General features: G+C 49.3%; 2 protein-coding genes across 3 annotated transcripts; one reads left to right on the top strand and one right to left on the bottom strand.

The window, feature by feature from the left end:
* Positions 1-354: 354 nt before the first annotated feature.
* RETSAT (retinol saturase) lies at positions 355-14,395 on the top strand. The gene is made up of 10 exons (XM_047853067.1): positions 355-759; positions 3,763-3,945; positions 4,287-4,528; positions 5,059-5,260; positions 7,910-8,029; positions 11,717-11,855; positions 12,082-12,191; positions 12,272-12,438; positions 12,649-12,808; positions 13,064-14,395. The coding sequence occupies exons 1-10, from the start codon at positions 582-584 to the stop codon at positions 13,195-13,197; spliced, it is 1,635 nt and encodes a 544-aa protein (XP_047709023.1). The 5' UTR covers positions 355-581; the 3' UTR covers positions 13,198-14,395.
* Positions 14,387-23,336, bottom strand: TGOLN2 (trans-golgi network protein 2). 2 transcript variants are annotated; one of them, XM_047853066.1, is made up of 4 exons: positions 23,225-23,336; positions 21,277-22,991; positions 20,033-20,116; positions 14,387-18,752 (listed from the first exon to the last, which is right to left on the bottom strand). In XM_047853066.1, the coding sequence occupies exons 1-4, from the start codon at positions 23,268-23,270 to the stop codon at positions 18,747-18,749; spliced, it is 1,851 nt and encodes a 616-aa protein (XP_047709022.1). In that variant the 5' UTR covers positions 23,271-23,336; the 3' UTR covers positions 14,387-18,746. The 2 variants fall into 2 exon arrangements, with proteins under 2 accessions (XP_047709022.1, XP_047709021.1); XM_047853065.1 differs by having other exon boundaries at positions 21,277-22,994; positions 23,225-23,323.
* Positions 23,337-24,792: the final 1,456 nt, after the last annotated feature.

Genomic DNA, 24,792 nt, shown 5'->3' with positions numbered 1-24,792 from the left:
ACTCCATCAAGAAACCCCGCCAGACTGGGGCTGTGTGGATTCCGGACGGAAACCTCCTCGCCACTAGGTACTGAAAACATGTAAGCAACTTGCCTCGGGTCATTCGGCGAGCCCTCGGCAGAGCGCGGACCAGAACCCAGGCATCCTGGGTCCCGGGCGGGATTCTCTCTCGGGCCTGCAGCTCCCAGGCTGGTCTAGGTCCGGGACGACCATCTCCACTCCACGCGTCCTCCGCAGAGTTGGGGGATCGCGGGCCGCGGCCAAGGCTCCCGGGCCTTCCCAGTCTCCGTCAGCCCCGGCCGCCCCTCCCCGCGCGTGCGCACGGCGTCCCGGCTCAGCCTCCGGGCCCGGAGCGCCCCGCCTCCCGGCAGCCTGGGAAACTTGGCGCTGCAGGAGTACGAGCTGCCCGGAGGGCCAGTCCACGCCGGACTCCTGGCTCCAGGCCGGAAAGGTTCTGGCTGATCAAAGGTCGATGTTTCCCCCGCCTCCTGGCCGGGAAGGATAAATACGCGCGGCGGAGGCACAGCAGTACAGGCTGGGGGTCGTGTCTGCGGACCCCGTCCTTGGGCCCCGCCGGCGCTATGTGGCTTTCGCTGCTGCTGCTGCTGCTGCTGGTTGTGCCGCTGTTGGCGGTCCTCTGCAAAGGGCACCTGCGGCCGTTCGCAGGCAGCTCCCCGAACCCCTTCTCCGAAGACGTCAGGCGGCCCTCCGCGCCGCTGGTGACCGACAAAGAGGCCAGGAAAAAGGTTCTCAAGCAAGGTCAGCGAGAAGGGCTCCAAGGCTGTACTTGGGCGGCCTCTCAGGTTTGCGTTCCGATTCCAACACGGCGATCCGCTGCCCACCTGGGCCTCAGTTTCCCCATATGTAAAGTGCTGGGAGGGCTTCCTTGAAAGTGGAGGCACCCCGCTTTCGTGTCTCCTACGGGTGACAGACTTTGCCCAAGCAGGCCCCCAGGCCATAGTGGCCCCACGGGCGGGGGTCCTGTCCTCCGCTTTCTGAGGTCATGGCGATGAAGTTTTGGGGGTGATGGTGGGGTGGTCCTGAGCCTGGGGCCAAGAAAAAATTCTTGGTGCAAAAAGGTGATTTTATTAAAGCACAGGGACAGGACCCATGGACAGGAAGAGCTGCACTGAGGTTGTGACAGTTAACTCATTATATACCCTCAGGTTGGGAGGGGGTCAGGGATAGAGTAAGTCGCTAAGGTATTTTGGAAGCAAGATTTCTAGGACCTTGAGGGGTGAGCTGTTGCTAGGGAAACACCAATTACCGTTTAACAGAACCTCAGTCATGAGAGGTTCTGTTACATCTATACATAGATGTATATTGGGAGGCCATATGCTTGGAGTATGATTGCCAACATATATTTTGGGGTAATTGAGATAAAGGAAGTAGACTTACAAGATGGGTCCTCAAGGTTGTGACAATGCTAAGCTCAGGTTCTCTTTTGCCCCTAGCAAAGTGCCATCATCGAAACAGCTAAGCCCCGACAGGGAGGTCACTCTACCAATTTCAAGGACTCGTCAATGGGCTGTAGGCAGTAAGGGAATTTAATTTTTCATTTACCTTAGTTTCCCACATCACCATGGCAAGCACTTAAACCCTTTTCCTTTGTTCTTGGGTAGCCAGGAGTGTCCAAGGATTATCACACAGATCCCACCTGGAGTTGGGTGTGTGTGTGTTTGGGGGGGGGGGGTACTAAATTGTGTTTTGCCCCTCAGCCTGCCTCATGCTCCCTCACCAATGGCATAGCCAGGAACAGGTCCACGACCCGCAGGATAGACAAGAAGAGACCTTTCCCCCACTTGGTTATAAGACCTTAACTTTTCCCCTTACTCTCCCCCATGGCTCAAGGGCATGGAGGAGCTGCACATCTCTTCCAACCCATGTGGGAAATTGGATTTCGCCCATCAAGTGATTTGAGTGGCTATGCCTCGTCCCAACTCTTATGGTTGGTTCTAAAACTTTGGGAGAGGCTCAACAGGGTGCCTCAGGCTGAGAGCTGCTCTTTGGTCAACCAGAGTATCTCCACTATCATCTTTAGAACATACTTTGGGGTTCCTCATAAGGTTTAAAGAAAGGGTTGTGCTGCTTTAAGAAAAAAAAGTTAGATCTCCTCTTTGATCTCCAAGGTCCCTCCCACTTGTAAATTTTAGAATTCTGTGTGACACATCTTGTGACACAGGCGGAGACAATACTGTTTTAAGTGGAAAGACTGTTAGTCTGAACTTCTGAGATGAGGGTTTTAGCTTGGATTCTGTCATTAATTTACTGCATAGCCATTATTAGCAAATCATTCCACTTCTCTCGGGTTGGTCTAGAAGTGAGATGACTGGGGCACCTGGATGACTCAGTTGGTTGAGCGTCTGACTTCAGCTCAGGTCTTGATCTCACGGTCCGTGAGTTCAAGCCCCACTCTGTGCTGTCAGTTCGGAGCCTGGAGCCTGCTTCAGATTCTGTGTCTCCCTCTCTCTCTGCCCCTCTCCCACCCACACTCTCTCTATCAAAAAATGAATAAACATTAAAAAAAATAAAAAATAAATAAAAATGAGATGACTGATGTAACTTTTTCCAGCCAGGTTGTGTGATCTATTAGTGGATCATGAACTGGATTTAGTAGGTTGTATTTCAAAATGTAGTAGAACAGAAAATATCAGAGTCATCATACATAGTTCTGTAATACTTCTATTTCAGTTATTGTGAAACTTCAACTCCCGTTATTTAGATTATATACTTATTTATATTTTGAATTGTGATATAAAATGTGTTTTTCACTAGACGTTTTTCTTTTTTTTTTCTTTTTTTAATGTTTATTTTTGAGAGAGAGAGAGACAGAGTGTGAGCAGGGGAGGGGCAGAGAGAGAGGGAGACACAGAATCCGAAGCAGGCTCCAGGCTCTGAGCTGTCAGCACAGAGCCCGACTCGGGGCTCGAACTCAGGGACTGCGAGATCATGAACTGAGCTGAAGTCGGACACTTAACCGACTGAGCTACCCCGGCGCCCTAGACGTTTTTCTAAAAATGTTTGAAAAGTTAAAAGTTTCCCAAGTTCTCTTGCAGCTTGGAAAAATTCCAAATCTCAGTTCTTCAATAATGATCTTTAAAGAACAGATCACGTGTTGAAGTGCCCACGTGGCACCATGTGCTGTCCTTTTATCTTGCTTAGGTGCTGATCCCTGAGTTCTGCCTCCAGACTTCTCTGATATGAAAGGGTGGTGCAATGATTTCTCAGCTCTGTCCTGCTCAAGCCTCTGCTTCAGGATCTTGAAGAACCATCATAGGACCAGGCTGTTCCGCTGGTGCCTACAGACCCTGTATTTTTCAAAGATAACCGACTTACGAATGGACAATTCCAAGAGCCATAGTCTGCCCACAGCACTCTCCTGTGTCCCCCGTTTCCTTGTTTCTTTCTTCCCTAGCTCTCTATCTGCACTTAAGTTTCTCAGCCTGTATTATTATTGTCAGCTTTCTGTTTCTGTTTGTGATTTGTTTGTTTTCTTTAAAGTAGGTAAAATCCCCAGGTACATATTGGTTTTAGTTAAATCGGCTCCAGTAAGACCAAATCACTGTCTTTAATCTGCCTGGCTGGTCCTGAGTATTTCCCAGGTGCAATGTTTGAGATATTTTAGTCGGTTGCTCCATGCCAAACTGCACTGGAGTTTTCTTGCATTGTATAAGCTAGCAGAGCCTTCCTGGTTTCCGTGTCTTTGCTCTTTTGCTGCCCCTGCCTGAGAAGCTCACCCTCCAACTCTTCCCTCTGCTGCAGCTTTCTCAGTCAGCCGAGTGCCAAAGAAGCTGGATGCAGTGGTGATCGGCAGTGGCTTTGGGGGCCTGGCTGCAGCTGCGATTCTAGCCAAAGCTGGCAAGCGAGTTCTGGTACTGGAACAACATACCAAGGCAGGAGGCTGTTGTCATACTTTTGGAAAGAATGGCCTGGAATTTGACACAGGTAAGGCTTGTGTGGGAAGGGGTTGGGAACATGGCTGTATCTTTAGGAGGCTTGGAGCAGCCACTGTGGGATGACACTGGACGTTTCTGTTGTTCTGGAGGCCCCAGCTTCTCTCTGGGCACCACTTTCTTTGTCTGACAGCCATCACTGCGGGGAGCTGAACTGGGTAGAGATCTGGTGGTTTCTGCTGCAGCACTTCCCCACAGAAAGTTGTGGGTAGCACTCTCCGGGCACAGACTCAGCCATGCAGGACTACCTCTTTCATTTCGCTTCTTTTATCTACCGTTCCAGGGATCGGCTCCCTTATCCCTATGACACCTTGTTCTTCTGTCTCCCAACAGGAATCCATTATGTCGGGCACATGCAAGAGGGCAAGAGTAGCCGTCTTATCCTGGACCAGATCACTGAGGGGCAGCTGGAATGGGTCGCCTTGTCTTCTCCGTTTGACATCATGGTACTAGAAGGAACCAACGGCCGAAAAGAGTTCCCCATGTACAGTGGGAAGAAAGCTTACATTCAGGGCCTCAAGGAGAAGTTTCCCCAGGAGGAAGCTGCCATTGACAAATATATAAAGCTGGTTAAGGTAACATGGATGTGCTGAGGACCCCCCACCCCCACCCCCCGTTTATTCCTGACAAGGCTGACCTTCATTAGTGCAGTGACCGGTGGGCGAGGCAGAAAGGGAGGACCGGTCAAGTCTGCCCTGAACTTAGCCCTACCCTAGTTGGCCTCTGCCCAGCTGGGCCCTTTCTCTGGAGGCTGGACTTGACAGCAGCCACTCTCACTTTGGCCTCTGGCGGGAGGGGTTGGGGGGAGGACAGGAACCGTGTTCTCCTTTTGGACTAAGCTGGCTTCTGTGTGGTCAGAACACACCCGTTTTTACTTCATCTGAGACCAGATGGGATTTTTCGAAAGGAATTTGGGCAGGAAACCGAAATGCAGAAAAGGACTCATCTGAATGTGGAATGGGAAAAATTCACAGAGTACAGATTTTTAAAAATCCAAGTTCGGCCAGGGCTAAATGTTGCTGGGCCCCGGTGCTGGGCTGGTATGCAGGCCATTGGAATGGTGATTCCGTTACAGTGGCTCCTCGCTGCTTATTTTTTTTCTCAGGCTGTGTCCCACAGAGTCGTCCTGGCCATCTTGTTGAAGACCCTCCCGTTGCGCATAGCTCAGCTCCTCAGCAAGTGGGGGCTGCTCACCCATTTCTCTGCCTTTCTTCGTGCTTCCACCCAGAGCCTGGATGAGGTCCTGCGGCAGCTGCCGGCCTCCCCGGAGCTCCGGGCGGTGCTCAGCTACATCTTCCCCACTTACGGTGGGTACTGGCCTGGAGTCCTGGGCGGCTCCTGGAGGAGGAAGTGTTGCCCTCTTGGCTCTCAATCTTTCTTCCTGAACCTGCCTGACTGACTGAAGTGGAGCAGGATAAACCCAAGGCCCTCTGGAGCTCTTGGGTGAGAAGTCTGTCCACCTACCTGCTGGACTCCCTGGCACACATTCCCTGCGCCATGCCCTGGATGCTTTTCCTTTTCAGCCAACCGTGTCCTCCCTCATCTCCGCAGCATGTCACTTTGAGGGAGGACATTCCCACTGGCCCCCGGATCTGTAAGGTACCCTGTGTTTGGATGGCAATAGATAGGCCCTCTGGCTGCCCTTAGCCCTGGGGATCATTTGGATCCTGGGGTGGGCAGACTGAGGCTTGCGTGCTTTTTGACAGGAATCTGTCTTCCTCTTTAAATGCTGCTGCCGCCTGCTCTTGCCTCATCGCCCCTTCCTTCCTTCTGTAGGTGTGACCCCCAGGCACAGTGCCTTCTCCATGCACGCTCTGGTGATAAACCACTACATGGAAGGGGCCTTTTATCCCCGAGGGGGTACCAGTGAGATCGCTTTCCACACCATCCCTGTGATTCAGCGGGCTGGGGGCGCTGTCCTGACCAGCGCTATTGTGTAGAGTGTGTTGCTGGACTCCACTGGGAAAGCCTGTGGTGAGAGCCCTTCATCGTGCTTCATGGCTCCTGGGCTGGGGTGGAAGAGAAGTGGGGTGCAGAGAGAAACAAGCACAAGGTATAGAAAAACCGACCTCCTCACGGGGAGTTCAGGGCTAAAATTGCCCAGAGCAGGGGCTTAGGGAAAGCGATTAGAAAGGACGCAGGAAGGATAAAGGATTGCATGGTCCCCAAAGACCAGTATTTGATCATTTATTCCATAGGCAAAGATAGGGATCCAGTAATCCAAGATCCCCTTGAATGTAGGGGCTGTGTCTTTTTTTTTTGTTTGTTTATTTATTTTGAGAGAGAGAGAGAGAGAGAGAGAGAGAGAGAGAGAGACAGAGCACACCAATAGGGGAGGGGCAGAGAGAGACGGAGAGGAAGAGAACCCAAGCAGGCTGTGCACCACCAGCACAGAGCCTGACGTGGAGCTCGAACCCACAAACTGTGAGATCATGACCTGAGCCAAAGTCAAGAGCCAGATGCTTAACTGACTGAGCCATCCGGGCACCCTGGGGGCTGTGTCTTTATGCCTGTAGATCTTAGCACATAATAGAGGCTCCATACATGTTTGTTTAGTGGTTGGTGGGATGAATAAATAACCTGGGCACTTGAAAGGGCATTGTGGAGGCCAGCGAGATCCTCTGCCCTCAACCTGTAAATGGCAGAGTGGAGCCTAGAATCTCGTTATCCTGGCTCAGGTCTTTACTGCCACCTGCCCAGAGCATCAGAATTCCACCGTGGATGAATTCTGTGAGGAGAGGGTGTGTGCAGGGAAGGACTCTGGTAAACAGAATAGGCCATCCATGATTAGGGGGTGCTTAAAGAAACATCAGGGAAGGAGACAGAGAGAGACCTGAAAGAAGAGGGCTGGTGTGACAGTGAATTCGCCAGAGAAGTCTTTCAAGGAGGAGGTGTGTGGATGGCCCACTGCACAAAAAAATCAAGGGAGAAAAGGTCAGCAGCGATCTCTGAGAATACATTTGTAGAAGAGACTAGGAAGTTGCTGGGTGAGACCGGAGAGGTGGTTGGTTGTGTGAGATTTTTCTCTGATGTCCACAAGCAAGTTCCTCTTCCAGCCAGAAGAGGTCCTTGAAGCAAGGTGGGTTTATCAGTTCAATTAAATTCAGTTCAGAATATTACTCGTATTTTTCAGGTGCTAGGTGATAAAAGATGGAGATAAAAAGATGAGATGGCTATAAAGAAAATCTGTAATTCAAGAAGTTTCTAATCGTAGGATAGATCATTGAGATGTAAAGTGTCATACAGAGGTACAGACTAAGGATAGAGGAAGGAGGGCAGAGGTGCTTGAGGCAGGTCATAAAGGGTGAGAAGAAGCTAGCCCGAGCTTTTGGGATGTTCCAGGCAGGGGGAACAGAATGTGCGAAGGCACAGATGCATGAAAGAGCTGACTATTTTTAGGCGTCTGGAAGTAGGTTGAACCCAAAGATGCTACTGTTTTTATAGGTCAAAGTGGTTGACTATCAGCTGTTTGATATGGTGCCACCTAATAGTTTAGTGCGTGTGGCCAGAGACAAGGCTGGAGACACAGAAGGGACCAGATCTTGGAAGGCTGGTACAAGACTTTGGAGTTTATCTTACAGAGGTTGCGGTGTCATTGGAGGGTCTCAGAGTATTTTGGAAATAGAAGTCTGGCAGCAGTGAAGAAGGGCCTGGGATTCCAGTGGAAGGGCTTCAGCCCATGAGCTTTGTCACGGTTAGTGTGGAGGTATGGCTACAGAAAAGGGTGCCCACATAGCGTGGGGAGAGAGCCAGGGAAGGTAAGTGCACAAGTGACTGTGGGGTTAGGCGGAGAATGCTTGAGGATGTTTCACTTGCTTTGCAGTTTTGCCTGGAGCCTGCCTGCCTGACCATAGCTGGGCTGGATGCCCAGGTCTAAGAAGATAAAGTGTAGGCTGGGAGAGATCTGTGTAAAACCTGGAGTGCAAAGAACCTCAGCCAAGCTCTTGTGCCTGCAGGTGTCACTGTGAAGAAGGGTCAGGAGCTGGTGAACATCTATTGCCCCATCGTGATCTCTGACGCAGGACTCTTCAATACCTACAAGTACCTACTGCCAGAGAATGCCCGCTGTCTGCCAGGTAAAAGACTGGGCTACTTTGCTCTTCAAAGCTCCTAGCAGTGCCCCCTCTGGGGCTAGCCTGCCCAGCCAGGCTGGTGTTCTTGCTCCTCTTGACTGCCCTGTGACCGTCCTTAAGCAGAACAGGTGAGCATGAGCACCCATCTCTAGCATCTGTTCCCAGCAAGACCTCTGTGTTTAGGGGTTGGGAAGCAGCTTTCTTTGTATTGAATCACCCCCACAGACCCCTTGGTCCTTATCTCTCATTCCGTCCTTGGCATATTTACCCTTTATCCCCTATAACCTCACCCGCTTTGCCCTCTTCTCTTTCAAGTCTGTTGCCTGTTTTCAGCTTCCCCAGATCTTAGAGCTAATAGTTCATGATGGTGGGGAGCGTCCTAAAGGGACGCTGCTTGGGTTTGTGGTATGAATCCTACTTTTTTCCCTGAATTCTTCACTTACTTTGAGTGGGAAAGCCTGGTCTGACATCAGTAAAGGAAGCTAAGGCCGGCATGGAGAAGAAAGTCTTGCTATAATTGTTGTGTGCTTTATTTGGGACCCAAGGTTCTATTTTTTTTTTTTTTTTTACCTCTTTCAAGAACCAGCTACTTGCTGGGGCTGAAGCTGCGGGAGTACCCTTCTAGCTTTCTTCTGTCCCTTGAGCTCTGGGCTTGTGCTTGAAATCTGGGGCCCGGACAGAAATAACCCTCAATGCAGTCTTCTCTTCTAATAGGCTGTGTCCAAACATAATAAAAGCCTGGTTTTGGGGGGTGAGGGGCAGTAGGCATATCTGTGGGTTAGCCCTTCCTCGGTAAGTCTGTGTGAGAGGCTTTACCTTTGTCGTGGCACGTGATCCTCACTGCCACCTGGGAGACAGATGTCATCATCCTAATGTTTATGGGGCCGGAGGAGAAGTGAGACCCATACGGGTGAAGTGACTTCCCAAGGCCACCCGGGTGAAAGCAGCAAACCTGAGATGAGAACACTGGTGGTTCTGACTTGAAAGCCTGGGTCCTTGGCCCCGCCCGGACTGAGAAATGTGGAGCTTCACTCAGCTGGGCCTCAACTGGCGTCTGTTGCCAGAGAAGGCCTGTCCTCCCTCACACTGTGTGGGGTGTGGCAGACTTGCCGGTGGCAGGGCAGCTGGCAGACTTTGCGCTTGGTACTTCCTGCCTCCCTGCCTCCCAGGACCCCTGAACCCTGGCTCTGATGGGTCCCAGTGCCCCTCCTCCTGCCTGCCTCCTCCCCAGGGCGCCCTGTCAGGAGTTACAAGTTTAGCTTGCCCTCCCTTCTCTAGTTACAGTGTTTACTGCTTTTGTGTATCTAATCTAATGGCACAAGCCCCACCTGGCTGAAAAACCATTTGTCCCCTTAGGAGGAGCAGTTGGATGTTGCCTCAGATGAATCCCCGTTTGAGAGCGTTTCAGGCAGTGGCAGCCAAGATGCTTAACTCAGGAGACCCCCAGGTGCTGGGACTCCTTTGTTTCCACCTGCTTTGGGGGTGGGGGTTCTCTATCTACCTCTCAGAGTTGAGAACCAGATGTCTGGTGGCCTTTGGGGCAGGCAGTGCTGGCTGGAGTCGTGTGGAGGTGGGGTGGTCAGGCAGAGGGAGCCTCTGTGAATAGGAGCACTTTTCTTAAGTCCACTGCTGGGCCTTCAGGAGGTTCCTGGGGATGGTTTGGAGAGGAAGTTGTTTGAGTGGGGAAGACTCATCGGACAGTATCAATAAGGGAAGCTGAGGCTGGCATGGAGAAAAAAGCCTGGATATAATTGTGCGCCTTATTTGGGACCCAAGGTTCTATTTTTCTGCCAGGTATGTGGTTCCTGGATCCCATCCTTCTAGTTGGAGAAAAAGGGAAAGGAAGGGCTAGGTGGGGTAGTTACTGTTCTTAAGGGCCTCTGGAGACCTAGATGGTTTCACTCCTGGGCCCCCTGTTTTCTCCATGATCACCCCCATCCCACCTGGAGAGGGGGAGCTGGCAGTGAGATTAGCCCCAGATGCTGGAACCCGGGTGAGAAGGTGCTCCTACGGCCCCAGGGCAGCCCGCCATCCCTCCCTGTGGCGGTGGAAACCCACATTCCCCTTCTGTCCTGATTGCGCCCCCATGGCCCAGTGGTCTGTCAGTCTCTTACTTGTGGTCCTACTGGAATTGCTATCCCGCCTCCTTTCACTCTCAAAAGCCTGTTTTGCATGATAAATCCTATGGTCACCCTACACATAGCACTCAGCTCTTCGTAGCCTCTGTTAGGAAAGCCAGCTTCTTTCAGGAAAGCCTCTTTTCCAGGAGACAGGCATCATATCTGATTCCTTGTAGTGTCCCCAAAGCCTAGCAGAGGATTCAGCACATTTTAGGTCCTCAACAAGTACTTGTTTAACAAATTAGGCACAGTAGCCAGTGGCCCAGTTACCCCTCAGGCAGGTGGTGGTCCTGGGAATGGGAACAAAGGTAAGACTTTGTGGGAGCCATTTCCAGAAGGCTGGTCTGGAGTCATTTGTTGAGAGGTGGGGGAGCCCAGCTGCTTAGCTCCAGGGGACATCAGATGGCTCTCACAGAGGCTCTTGCCTGTTTCCACAGTGCTCTTCCCTCCTCCCCTACCTGAACCTAAAATGCCAGCTGGCAGGAACGGTGTTGGCATTTGTTCATCTGCGTTGCTTACCATTTTGAAGTCTTGTTCAGCCTGTTCAGCACATTAGGAATTATGTATATTTGCTCATTGGATGGCTTGTATTCTTTTTTAATGCTTTTTTAATTTTGAAATCTTCATTTTGTTGTTGTTTTAATGGTGAATCTGGTTGTTCCTTTATAGTTACTATTTGAACACCTATTTCAGGAGGGGTGGTATTTTTAAAAATTGTTTTTAACATTTATTTTATTTTTCAGAGACAGAGGGAGACAGAGTGTGAGCAGGGGAGGGGCAGAGAGAAGGAGACACAGAATCCAAAGCAGGCTCCAGGCTTGAGCTGTCAGCACAGAGCCTGACGTGGGGCTTGAACCCACGAACTGTGAGATCATGACCTGAGCCGAAGTCAGACACTCAACTGAGCTAGCCAGGCGCCCCTACATTTTCTTTTTTTTAATGCTTATTTTAAGGGAGGGAGAGAGAGAGAGAGAGAGCGAGAGAGAGCGAGCGCACATGCAGGAGAGGGGCAGAAAGAGAGGGAGACACAGAATCCAAAGCAGGCTCCAGGCTCTGAGCTGTCAGCACAGTGCCCAACACGGGGCTCAAACTCACAAACCGCGAGATCATGACCTGAGCCGAAGTCAGATGCTTAACCAGCTGAGTCACCCAGGTGCCCCTAGATGGCTTGTATTCAATGTAATATGGAAATCAAGGCTTATAACAAACTACTGTTCGTATGTATGGTCTGTATAGTGTGGAGCCCAGTAATCTGCTCATAACTTAAAGCCAATAGGGAAGATTGCAGGCACTGAGCCAGCTTAGAGAAGCTGGGCCTCCTGGGCCTTCAAGGGGGCTTAGAGCAGAAGTGGGGGGGGTGGGCAGAGGAGTGGGAGCCCGGGGGTGTGTTCTTACCAGGCAGAAGACAGAGAAGAGCAGGCCCTGTCAACACTGTTACTTTAGTGTTAAAACAAGAGTTGTGAAGATGGCCAGGTGCTAGGCTGCAGATAAAGCAAGCAAGTTCTTCCGGGGCAGGGAGCGGCTCCCCCCGCCGGCTGTGTTCACACGGCCCTCACCTCCACTTCGGCAGGCGTGAGGCAGCAGCTGGAGATGGTGCGGCCTGGCTTGAGCACCTTCTGTGTTTTCATCGGCCTACGAGGCACCAAGGAGGACTTGGGGCTGCAGTCCACCAACTACTTTGTGTATTTTGACACAGACTTCGACAAGGCGTAAGGCGTGTGTGTGCATGGGGGGGGGGGGGGGGGGAGGGTGTCAGCTGGGGCCCACAGCCCACGGGGCTCTTGCCTCCTCCTCTGACGCTGGAGAATCCGCAGCAGTTACGGGAGTGGGCCTCAGCTTCATCCCTGTGGGGGGTCCCGGGGGCTGGCCTGTCCTTGGGGCAGTGGCAGTGAGGAGCCAAGGCCTGGCATCGGCAGCCACAGCCCTCACCCTCAGGATGGAGCACTACATCTCGATGCCCAGGGAAAAGGCTGCAGAGCACTTGCCCATCCTCTTCATTGCCTCCTCCTCAGCCAAGGATCCCACTTGGGAGGACCGGTTCCCAGGTGGGCCTTTTGGTCGGGGGCGGCACGGGGGCCGGAGCAGGGAAGGGGCCTGGCATTAGTAACCCCAGCTGTGTCCCCAGACCGGTCCACGATGATCGTACTGGTGCCCACCTGCTATGAGTGGTTTGAAGAGTGGCAGGAGAAGGCAGAGGGAAAGCGGAACAGCGACTATGAGACACTCAAAAACTCCTTTGTTGAAGCCTCTCTGTCGGTTGTCATGAGACTGTTCCCACAGCTGGAGGGGAAGGTAGGCGGGCAGACCATGTGGTAGTGACAACAAACCTCTCGGTGCCATTTCTGCTTTCTTTTGGGGAGGGAAATAAAGCCCTGAAATAACTAAGCTCCAGGGAAGGGCAGGGAACCCATGCAGGCATACAGTTCAGTTGAGAACAGAAAAGGGAGGAAACGAGGATCTCACAAGGCCCCACTCCCACTCTGCTGCCTTTTGTCTCCTCAGGTGGAGAGTGTGGTTGGAGGGTCCCCGCTGACCTACCAGTTCTATCTGGCTGCTCCCTGGGGTGCCTGCTATGGGGCCAGCCATGACCTGGACCGCCTACATCCTCATGTGATGACCTCCATGAGGGCCCAAAGCCCCATTCCCAACCTCTACTTGACAGGTACACTGCCCCATTTCTCTAGGGCCTACAACCCCGGGCCTCCCGGTCACCCAAAGTACTCTGTTCTGTCTGCAGATCCTACTGTCCCCTGCAGCCTTCCACATGGGGATGGGCTACCCCAGCAGGCTATGGACCCTGGTCCTGATGTAAAGCCATCCGTGGGTGGCCTAGCTTGGAGGGATGAACATGAGAGCCTTTGCTCCCTGTCCCCCCGCTTGGGGAAGATGCTCATGGGCCTGTGCTCTTGTCTCCTAGGCCAGGATGTCTTCACCTGTGGGTTGGTGGGGGCCTTGCAAGGGGCCCTACTATGCAGCAGCACCATCCTGAAGCGGAACTTGTACCTAGACCTTAAGAATCTCAACTCAAGGATCCAGGCTCAGAAGAATTAGTCCAGAGTGGAGTCTGAGGAATTTGGCTGGTGCTATGGCACAGCCCTGGACTTAGCCATAATGGCTTCCTGTACTCGTTCTTTCCTCGCATAAGGCACTCTAATCTGTTTTTGATTTCTGAAGAGGTCTGACACACAGGTCACAATTCTTCAATCACAGTTCTCAAGTTGCACCTCTTCCAGCTGGGCAGGTGATTGCTCAGAGCTAACACTGCTATCCCTGGTAAAAGGCCCGGGGTAGCCCAGTGACTTGGGCAGCCTGTTTGGTCAAGCAGTGCTTTGCACACTGCGCTCCCATCGCCTCCCAACCCAGAAGAGTCCAACTGAATATTCTTTTGGTCAGGTGGACAGAACCCTCCGTAGTCTTGGTCAGCTGAAGCAGATTGGGCCAGATGTCCTGAGACTTCTCTTCATTCTCCTTGCTGCACCAAAGGAGTTCCATACTGCTGTTGGAAAAGGGTGCCTAGAGAGGTTTTTGTCAAAACCTGGGCATGGTTTTGGTTGTAGTTCCGTGGGTTCAGAGGCCCCCAGAGAGCCCGTTTTTGTTGGTTCCAGTGGCTCTTTCAGAGGGTGGGGAAACACCTAGGGTAGTCTCAATGTGGTTGTGGGAGTTGGGGGTAAAGACGTTAGCGAAGTATATATTGAAATATCCAATTCACATGCAGCCGGGCCCTAGGTTTGTCTTCCTTATTTTCACGGTAACATTGGGTCTCCACTGGGTCAGCACCAAGATACCCTCATGGAGCTCAGTACCTGAGCCTCAAAAGTTTATCTTCCAAAAATCCACAGCAAAGGGTGATGTTAGCAGTTACAACACTGGACTGGAAAGATGAGTTCATGGGGGTTGAAGCAGACTGAAAGAATGTTCCAGGCCAAGATTACAGCAGATGACAACCACAGAGGTAACTGATTGTAAGACAAATAACCCAGCCACCTCCTAGACCTAGAACATGGGCTGCCTGGCAGGGAGGAGTGGGGCTGGAAATCAGTCAGGATCAGAATGTGGAAAGCTACGTAACGAGTGTATAAAGGTCAGGGATGGTGTTCCCATTTATTGGTACATACGGAGGGGACTGGATGGAAAGGTGAACAAAGGCTGAAGTTTTTTTTTTTTTTTTAATGACCTTTCACTTGTATTAGGCCTTATTTCTATCAATTTGATTGCCATTTTAATAAATTTAATGTTTTTATAGCTTTAATATTTGAAATTTATTTTGGTTTCTGTGCAGTGATACAAAACTACATTGAAACGGCATTCAGAGAAGCTCAGGAAAACATTACGTACTGAAAAATACTTATCATTAGACCAAATAAGCTTTAAAAAAATAAAATTAAGTAATCATATAGTTAAGTTAAAAAAGCTGAAAATATAAAACATTGCAAAAACAGTGGCACTCTACTAATCCGGTAAACAAAAAAGAGAGACAACTTCAACAATCATTTATTTAACATGAGAAACTTCTGAATTAAAGGAATATCTAAGTGTGAGGAGGCTGCTTTTGTTGGCAGCTTGTAGCTACACAGCTCAGACCCAACACTATTACGGAGGAGTTTCTCAACTGGGACATTTAGGAAATTCACAGGTGTCTTGAGGAACTAGGTGAGTTGAGATTCTGTCTTGCTCTGGATGAATAGTTAAATGGAACCTGGAAATCTCTTCCCAGGATTCTTCCTCAAGCAAGGCAATGTCAAAGGCAACCTTCTCAGCAAGACTTTTCAGAAAACAGCTGGAAGAACACCAGGATCTGGTGTCTGGTGTACAAGATACTCTCTTCCCTGTTCAAGTGATTCAGAACATGTGCGAAGTGTGCTAGCTTTCATCACACATACATAACAGCATTATGTATCAAGTTACCTTGTAAAAACAAGAAGCAGGCTTCCTTTTTTGATTTAGATGTCATGAAGTAGAGAAAAAAATGAGAATCACTATCAGGGGAATTCTAGAGGTTTATAATTCTATCACCAAACGTTTCATTAAAAGCCATTATGGGAAAAGAAACGTCAGCATACATATAGCTCATTGTCAGGTCTTTCCGAGTTGTTGTAGCCTTTCTAGATAGACTGGCCTTTGTTCCCCCAGAGTCCAGAAAAGCATCTTTAAATAATTCTACTCAGTAATCTGTAGCAAGAAACGAAACCCCTCTACTGACATCCATGACTGAAACACAGATTCCTCCTACTAGAAATCAATTTTCAACCAAAGGCTGGGGCAGGAAAGACATAGCTGTCTAGATAGCGGTGCTTCTCGTGGCTCCAGGGACTTCCCTGCCCACCCCTACCCTTCCCCACCCCCCGCCCCCACCTTGAGAGATGCCTCAAGCCAGCTCACCCTCATCCACACCACCTCTAGAAAAACATGCTATCAATAGTTTATTTTCAAAAGGACAACTACTGAGAAAAGTTTTCCGCTGGTGTGAGAGAGTTCCTTCAGTGTAATTTCTACAGTGAAGCTTAAATTCTATTGTACTCTTTTAGCACAAGAAACGATACTTCTCGGATGCTCAAAAAATGGAACTATGCGGACTCCACAGAATCCTTATGCATCCACTTGGTGCCAACCCTCTTGGTTCCTGAAACCAATCTTTCTTTCTGCTCACCCTCCTTACAAGCAAAATCTATCAGTAAGGGACAGCAACCAGTAGCCAGGAAGAGCTGTATGAGACGTCAGGTTAAGTCACATTCAGACGTCCTGAACAAGGAAAATGTCTCTGCAAGAAGACACTGAACTCCTGAAGTACCTAGGGGATGTCACTACACTAGGCAGCTATGCAGGTGGTGCCAAGGGCACTCCTGCAAGTAGCTTCGTTTTGGGGAGGAGAGACCAGATACAGACATCAGATAAGTCTGCTCTTTTTTGCTGGAGTTACAAAATTTGTGATTGGCATTATTAAGAGTTATTAGAATAGAATGGAAAAGCCAACAATCACGTGGTGGCATGGAAAAACCTGAGCTGGGGCCTGAAGAAACATCTGGGGAGGCAAGTGAAAGAAGAGAAAGGAGTGTGCCCTGACTGAAGAACAACCACGGAAGCCAGGGAATGGAGGGCACAGCAACAACAAAAAGGCACAGAGGCCTAGATGGGCCTGACAAGAGGAGCCTTTGGCCTGGGCAGGATGCAGAGAAAACCTGGCAAGAAAGTGCCCATCTGCAGAGTCCTGAACACTACAGTCTATAAAGCTAGATTCTCTAAGCCATGAGAGGTAGACAGAAGCTTTAGATCAGGGCAAGGATTTGGAAAGATCAATCTGTACATGAGAGAAGATGGACAGGAGGACCAGTTAGGATGGCTCTTGGGCGGATTGGGAATTCAGGAGAGAAGTGAAATGGTGCGGGTGCGACGACAGGAAAGCAAGGAAAATGGAAAGAAAGATTATACTGGAGACTTGTTGTTGTTAATGGATAGGTCTGTTGTAACAGATAAAAATGGTAAAAGACCACAGTTTGGAGCTGAGACAAATAAAATGGGCAGCTGAGATGGGCAGCTTGATGGGTATTAGAGAGAACTTCAGTTTTTAGTGCCAACAGAGCAAACTAACAGCGCACAACAAGATTTGATTCTTTGGGAACCAGGCCAAGGATAAACACTTGGGAGTCACTCACTCAGAGGATGAGGGATGGATGAATTTCTGGGAAGATGAAGGAAGAGAGAAACCAGCCTTTGAGGGCTCTCTTCCCCCACCAGCACAGGGTAAAGCAAAGTTCTTAGAAGCCAGGACAGTCAGTCAGAGAAACCAGAAGGGGGGAATTTCAATTTGGATGGTCAATAATGTTCGGTTCTATCCAGAAGAAGACTAAGCTTTGAGAATAAGCCATTACCTTTGGCAATCTGAACCTCAGGAAAAACACTACTAGTAGGAAGACAGGGACCGACATGAGTGTACAAAGGTTACGAAGGGAAGGAGTAACAAACAGGATGGATGGGAACGGGAAATCTGGGCATGCATAAAGGTAGAAGGAAAGGTGCTAGTGTAGACGGAGAAACAGAAAACATCAGAGGGGAGAAGGAAAGGTAGGCAAAGGGGAACTGTGGTTTTACAGAATGCTAGGAGAGCCGGACAGAAAATTCCTCAGAGGAAAGTGTTGTAAGACTGACGCACAGGAAGAGGGCATGACGCCGAGAGCATTTATTCCTTGTCTCCATAAATCTCAACTCAAAGCCATGCTGTTTTAAGTGAGGTGCAAGGTAATGTTCCAACAGGATGGTCCTTTCTGCAGAATGACTTGAGCAGCACAGAATTCATCCCACCCCTCACTTCCCACATTCTTTGTATTTCCCTGAGATCAGCTATTCTAATTCCATTTTTTTCTCTGCAGAACAACTCTCTCTAGGCTCTCTATAATAGGTAGCACAGCTAGAACGGACTTAAGTAAAACTTCAAACCACAGAATGATCCAAAACACTATGTTGGATCCTCAGTTACCCCAGGGGAACTCTCTGAATTTCTTAAGTTTTAACAACCTCTGACATGGAATGGAAGGAGAGTTTTTACTAATTACCCTTGACATCCTATATCAGATAGAGAACCATTAACTGGATTAAGGTAAAAGAGACAGTACAGTTAGTTTCTGACTACAAGTCTAATTTGTCTATTTTAGGCAACAAATGTCAAACAGAGTTTATGGGAAACCTTTCAAAAAACCCTAGGAAAATAATGCAGATCAAAACCAAACCCTCCTGCACATTTTCTGCTGCAAAGTATGAGCTCACCCTATTTTAAGAAGTTCCTGTTACAATTATGAGTATAGCCAAACACAGTATTTTCAATAATCATAACTATATTTTTAAAAATCTGTGATGGGAACCGTGGCTTTACAGCTTTACTTCCAGAATCCCCAAGTTCAGTTTTATGCTCAGGACAACCAAATGGAAGTTGACTCACTTTGTCTTAAGTAATACGAAAATATCAGGAAAACGTGAAGAACTTACACTAGACAGGTTGGACTGCAGGCAATAAAGCACTTTTTAAAAGCTGTTTTGGTTTGCTGCTGAAGCCTTTGAAGAGAATTACGTATTCAAAGTAGCCCTTTGCCCGTCAGCATTCACCTTCTACATCTTTTGTAGGGCACATCCCTCCAGATGAGGCCTTGGTACAGAAGCACCTCAACCTGCAGGTGAGTTTTCTCCTAGGTTGACTTTTCAACCTAGTTTTCTCCTAGGTCTGCAAAGATAACTTGTGGTGGGTGCAATGCTGTTTTCAAGGGGTAACTACGAAAGGGCCAAGGCCCAAGGGAAGGCAGTCAGCAGCAGTAGCCTGCCTGGGGCTGAGGTCTCCCTTTGGTCATAGCTGGCTTCCCACATGCTCCCTCTACTCACACTCAGAGGAGGAAAGGATGGAAGACACCAGCATAGGTGATGGGGACACAGGAGTACAAGGTCACCAAAGTGCAGGTGCAAAAAGCTAAGCAATACCCCCCGCCTCTGCCAGGCCCGATTTGCCACCAAACCCTAGAGGAGGGGGTGTCTCTTAGGTCACAGTACTTTTTTTTCTTCATTTCTCTTGATTTAAAAACAAATCAGCAGGGAGGACAAAGTTCTCAAGAACAGAGAAATCAAATCTGAAACGAGAGCAACACAATTCATTTGTGACATTAATCTCCTTCCAGGTGAATACACCTCACTGCTATGAATCTAGGGGAATACAAGATCCTATAGGAGTTGCAGTTCGGGGAAAAAATTCAGAATTAAGATAAGCTGCCGCTCCAACATACAAAGAACAATCGGTAAAATAAAAGCACATAAAATTATTTTTAAAGTCAGTTTGAAATCAAACATATACTAGAAAGATACACACTTGGTGAAAGGAATATGGAAATCCTGGTCTCTGCTTTGTAGTATTTCTGTGTTGTTTTGAATTGTTTACATGTGCATTTTAATTAGGAAAGGGAAATGAATCCTTAAAGTCAATTATCCAGAAAGGTACTAGGCCAAGGCTAAATTGTGAAGTTGACCTACTGGGCTAGTTAGCAAAGGTGTTTGGAGCTGAGTGGCTTATTCTGTTGCTGGTATGGGCTATACATGTGAACTGCGTTACCTGTAGGGAGTCTTAGGAAAACTTACAGTCAAGCCACCAAGTACTATTTACCAATGTCCTGACTGTCCTTACATAGAAGGGGAAAGGAGGGGTGTGTGCTGGCAAGGCAGTGGAAATACCCTGTTCCCACTCAGGCTGCTTTTGGGGAGAATCCTGCTCAGCTCCTACTCTGTGGGGGTGGAAGTAATGCTTTGCTTTCTGGCAGGCGTGAGTTGGCTGCACTTAGGAAATCGAGTCCACAGTTTAGTAGGGCTGATCTCTAGAGTTGGAGGCCTAGATGTTTCTGGACTCACTGGTATTCGGGGAGTGTAGTCAAATGCTCTGCTACCTAAAGCATGGCTCCACAGCATGTGATGTCACCTGGGAACTTCCTAGAAACGTAGAAGCAGAGATTCCACCCATATGTAATCAGTCAGACTTTTCATCACAATTCCCAGGGTGATTCATGTGCCTACTAAAATTTGTGAAGTGTTGGTTTGGTGCAAAAAGCACAGGATGGGTGCCTAGGGGGTTGCCATCAGGTCTTGATTTTGACACAAATTTGTAGTGGGAACTTCGGTGCGGGGGCGGGGAGGAGGAATCAGGTTTCTGGGCCTGAATTTCCTCTTCTGTCAAGGGAGGGAGCTGACTTACAGCACGTGGAGGTCTCTTCTAGCTCTCATATTGCAGACACGTACGTATGGACATCTCTACTTTGTGGTCCGCAAAGGGTGGGGCAACGGCCATCGTGTCAAATGTAAGTGCTCTGCTGGGCCTATCTGAGACTGCCTATCCCTCCCACAGACCTGGGGTTTCTTTCCTTACCTTCTGGTCCAAACGCTGGTAATCACTGGCCTTTGGCCGTCGAGTAACTTTAGATCTTTTTCCTTCTAGCACAAAAGCAATAATCTGGGGAAAGGAAAATGAAATTAACAAGTGACTCTACAATGACATATCTCAGTCTCTGAAATCAGAGGTAATCACCTGGTGGTACATTTGTTAAGGACCCTGACAGTGAAAGAGTAGTACACCCACAAAGAGACCTCTTTAAGTTATGACAATTTTAAGGAGGACAGGGCCTCCAGTCACCTCAGAATCTTTTATACTACTAAGTATGAAGTAACAGATGGGAAGAAGACTGTTCTGGGCTTTGGCTTGTGGGAGTCTATATGATTTACTCAAGAGTACAAAGATCTGCCAACTCCTCCCCAGAAAGCTCTAGGATAAGACACTCCTTTTTTACTCACAAGCAATAATTATTTCTTATCTGCAAATGTACTTTTTCACCCCACACTTGCTCCACTTTAACCTTACCACTTTCACATCTACGGTTACTTTCTGGATGTAGAATAAGGAACACCTTTTTGTTAAACGTCTTCCCTCATTCCTTACAGTCATAGGCATACTGACAAATTGAACGCTCCAATTTTAACCAGGCTGTAGAAACTACTAAATTCTTAGGACTCAATACGAAATGCAATCGTTTTGTCATCAGAGTGGTTGCTAAGCAACAGATATTACTGTACACCAAACATTGCTAAAGTAGTAAAAGATGAGTGTCTCCATGCAATTTCCGGCCATTCTTCTAATCAGAAACTCAACTGACTGTAGAAGACAGTCCCTGGGCTCTCTGCTGTTGATGTCAAAGACTATGTAACCATTCTTTCTGCCATTGCAGACAGAAGGTAAAAGCTTGGGAAAGGAAACTAGAAATCATTCACCATCTTCAGAGTACTGTATTTACGAACTGTCAGGTACTCAGGTTCTCTAAGGCTGTAAAGGACCTAAGTTTAAGATTATGGGAGGAGACCCCAATTCAGGTCAGATCACAATAATGTCCTTACTTAGCACCTAATACAGCAGCAGAGGGCACTCAAAGGTATCTGACATGAAAACAAATCATTTATAAAATGAGAGTAGAGAGCCGTAGCAGAATCTGAGGATAAACTGAAGTTTGTCTTAAAATCCCCAGTGCTCATAGGCAGATGAGTGATAGATACCGGCCCACACACCAAACTTTCAGGGTGGAGGAAATCCCATTCCTCTTCTTAAGGCAACTCTTGACTTACCTTCCGCTTGTTGTGATAGGCAATATAGAGGACAGCAACAAGTATGGCTGCGGTCACCAGATATGCAAAGAAGTGGCTGCTCTCTGCACTGGCACTTCCAAGACTGTCTTTATAAAGGTCATCATTCTCCCTACCCATGGAATCCAAAAGTGTTCCTTCACGGTTCTCACTGGAGGCAAGGCCGGGCATCTCTTTCTCTTCTTGGGGCGGTGAACCTTCAGGCTCTGTATCGCCTTCCTCAGCCTTCTTGGGCTCCACATCTTCTGTAAGCTCTGAAGACTTACCTTCTCTCTCCTGCTGTGGAGAAGTGGGGTCAGAGTCCAGTAATACTGTCTCCCCAGATTCACCTCTAGAAGCATGCAGAGAGGTATCTTTGTCAGCTGGTATGTTTAAGTCAGGATTGGTGGGTTCCTTGTTATCAGAGGAGGGGTTGGAGACCAGCTTGTTGGAGTTCAAGGACTGCTGCTGCAGCTTCTCCTTGCTAGGGTCATCTCCCGTGGTCTGGGGCTGGGGCTTCTGCTTGCTGGAGCCCTGTCCTGTGGACTGCGGTTGGGGCTTTACCTTACTAGGGCTGTCTCCCATGGACTGTGGCTGAGACTCCACCTTGCTAGAGCCATCTTCTGTGGACTGTGGCTGGGTATTCACCTTGCTAGAGCCATCTTCCGTGGACTGTGGCTGGGGATCCACCTTGCTAGAGCCATCTCCGGAGGACTGCGGCTGAGTATTCACCTTGCGAGAGCCCTCTCCTGAGGACTGTGGCTGGGGATCCACCTTGCTAGAGCCGTCTCCCGTGGACTGCGGCTGGGTATTCACCTTGCGAGAGCCCTCTCCTGAGGACTGTGGCTGGGGATCCACCTTGCTAGAGCCGTCTCCCGTGGACTGCGGCTGGGTATTCACCTTGCGAGAGCCCTCTCCTGAGGACTGTGGCTGGGGATCCACCTTGCTAGAGCCGTCTCCCGTGGACTGCGGCTGGGGATCCACCTTGCGAGAGCCGTCTCCCGTGGACTGCGGCTGGGGATCCACCTTGCGAGAGCCGTCTCCCGTGGACTGTGGCTGGGGATCCACCTTGCGAGAGCCGTCTCCCGTGGACTGTGGCTGGGGATCCACCTTGCGAGAGCCGTCTCCCGTGGACTGTGGCTGGGGATCCACCTTGCGAGAGCCGTCTCCCGTGGACTGTGGCTGGGGATCCACCTTGCGAGAGCCGTCTCCCGTGGACTGTGGCTGGGGATCCACCTTGCGAGAGCCGTCTCCCGTGGACTGTGGCTGGGGATCCACCTTGCGAGAGCCGTCTCCCGTGGACTGTGGCTGGGGATCCACCTTGCGAGAGCCGTCTCCCGTGGACTGTGGCTGGGGATCCACCTTGCGAGAGCCGTCTCCCGTGGACTGTGGCTGGGGATCCACCTTGCTAGAGCCGTCTCCCGTGGACTGTGGCTGGGGATCCACCTTGCGAGAGCCGTCTCCCGTGGACTGTGGCTGGGGATCCACCTTGCTAGAGCCGTCTCCCGTGGACTGTGGCTGGGGATTCACCTTGCTAGAGCCGTCTCCCGAGGACTGCAGTTGAGACTTCTCCTTGTTAGAGTTAACTCCCGTGGACTGTAGCTGGGGCTTCTCCTTGTTAGAGTCATCTTCTGTGGACTGCACCTGGGACTTCCCCTTGCTAGAGCCGTCTCCCGTAGCCTGAGGCTGCGACTGGCTAGAGTTTTCTAGCCGTAGGTCTACTGAAACAGAGAAACCAGTTGGCCCTGAAGAGAGGGAGGCCAAGAGAAGGGAGCCCTCAAAGCTAGATGAAACCGAGGCAACTGGCAAACGGGGGAGGTGGGTGATAGCAAGCGGAGGAGTGACTACGGCAAGGAAGTAGCGAGCTCAGAGAGCGACCCGGGGCGGTGAGGATGGTGGGCCTAGGGGTGAGAGTGGGATTATTTAGGGTGGGAGTGGGGGGGGGTCTTACCCGCCACTACGACGCTCAGCAGGATCAACGCAACCAGGAACCGCATCCTGCACTAACTGTGCTTCCGCCCTTTACTGCTCTCGCGAGACCCGCGCGTGCGCGCTCTTAGTGCCCTTGGCTCCGCCCCTTCCTGCGTGCGTCTTCCGCCGCACGCTCAGGCGAAGGGAGGAGCTTACGAAGAGGCAGGAGTGTCTGGTGGTTCCTCCCTTATCCTGTGTTGTGGTCCAATTCTTTAGTGCATGCATCTAACAGTCTCCTCCTTTTCCAGGTTTCTTCTCTGCATAGCAGCCGCTACAAATGTCACTCTCCTTTTCCTTCTCTCCCCTTGTACTTCCGAGACGATACAGGTCGAACAGGAGCTCCCTGGTCCGCGGGTGATCCCATGGGAGTGACGTCACTGGGGTTCGGCCCCTCTTGGCTCCAACCTGTGTTCACATTTTTAACTTCTCCCTTTCTCGTGGTTCTTTCGCTGTAGCACACAAACGTGCTGTACTCTGGTGTCTCCTATCTGGAAACAGACACCCATCCTGCCACCTTTGTAGCGGGAGTCTTCCCATCCCAGCTCCTCTCTTTCCCGACCCCACAGAAACTTCTCTCCGAGGTCCCCAGAGATCTTTTCTAAAAAATACATCCTTTTTCTGGTCATGGAAGTTACTCATATTCACTGTAGAAAATTTAGTGAACCTGTAGAAATAGAAAACAAAATCGTCTCACTCTTCCAGGATAATCACTATTAAAGTTTTAGTGTATTTTCTGTCTTGCAAACATTTAATATTTTTGATTAGGTAATATATTCTAATGGTTCAGAAATCAAAATGGGATATTAAACAAGAGGTATACAAAAAAAAAAAAAAAGAGGTATACATTAGAAAGTTCTTGCTCCCTACCATTCTACAGGTTACCACTTACCTTTGTTGTGTTCCCATCTAGCGTGAGTTTTTTTTAAACAAATACAAAAGCATTCATTTTCTTTTCTGTCTTAATTCGTGTATTTTTTTCTATGCATATCCATTTTCCTCCAAGTTGATATTATTGGGTAAATAGTTTTGTATCCCACTATTTAAAGTGCTGTTGTTTATACATTAATTACCGCTTGAAATCCTTTTATAAACATTTGCCAGGCGAGCTAACTTAATGGAGCATGTAATCTAGTGGAGAATACAAATATTAATCAATTATTTATGGAAATTGTGTGAGTGTGTGTGAGTATGCATTCTAAGAAATGCCAAGAAAGCAAAGTGCCGAAACTGTGATCTCTGTTGAGAAAGGGACTTTTGGGCTGAGAGCCAAAGAGTGTATTTCCCAGGTGAAGTTGAGGGGAAAAGGTGAGCTCTCCTGGCTGAGTGTACAGTGTGTGCAAAGGTCTGGAGGCAGGTGGGAACATGACATTTCGTGTAAGTCTTAAAGACGAGGACAGGATTGCCAGATAACAGACAATAAGGAAAATGGCAGGTGATGAGGCTGGAGTAGAGCCAGATTAGGAGTAAGTCTTTGTGAGACACAAAAGTACATCAGAAAATATTCCAGTTAACTAAGGTTGAAATGTAATCCTACCAAAAAAATACTAC

The sequence above is a fragment of the Prionailurus viverrinus genome, chromosome A3 (genome assembly GCF_022837055.1).
Source record: "Prionailurus viverrinus isolate Anna chromosome A3, UM_Priviv_1.0, whole genome shotgun sequence".
NCBI lineage: Eukaryota > Metazoa > Chordata > Mammalia > Carnivora > Felidae > Prionailurus > Prionailurus viverrinus.
This window is presented reverse-complemented; position numbering and strand designations above follow the sequence as displayed.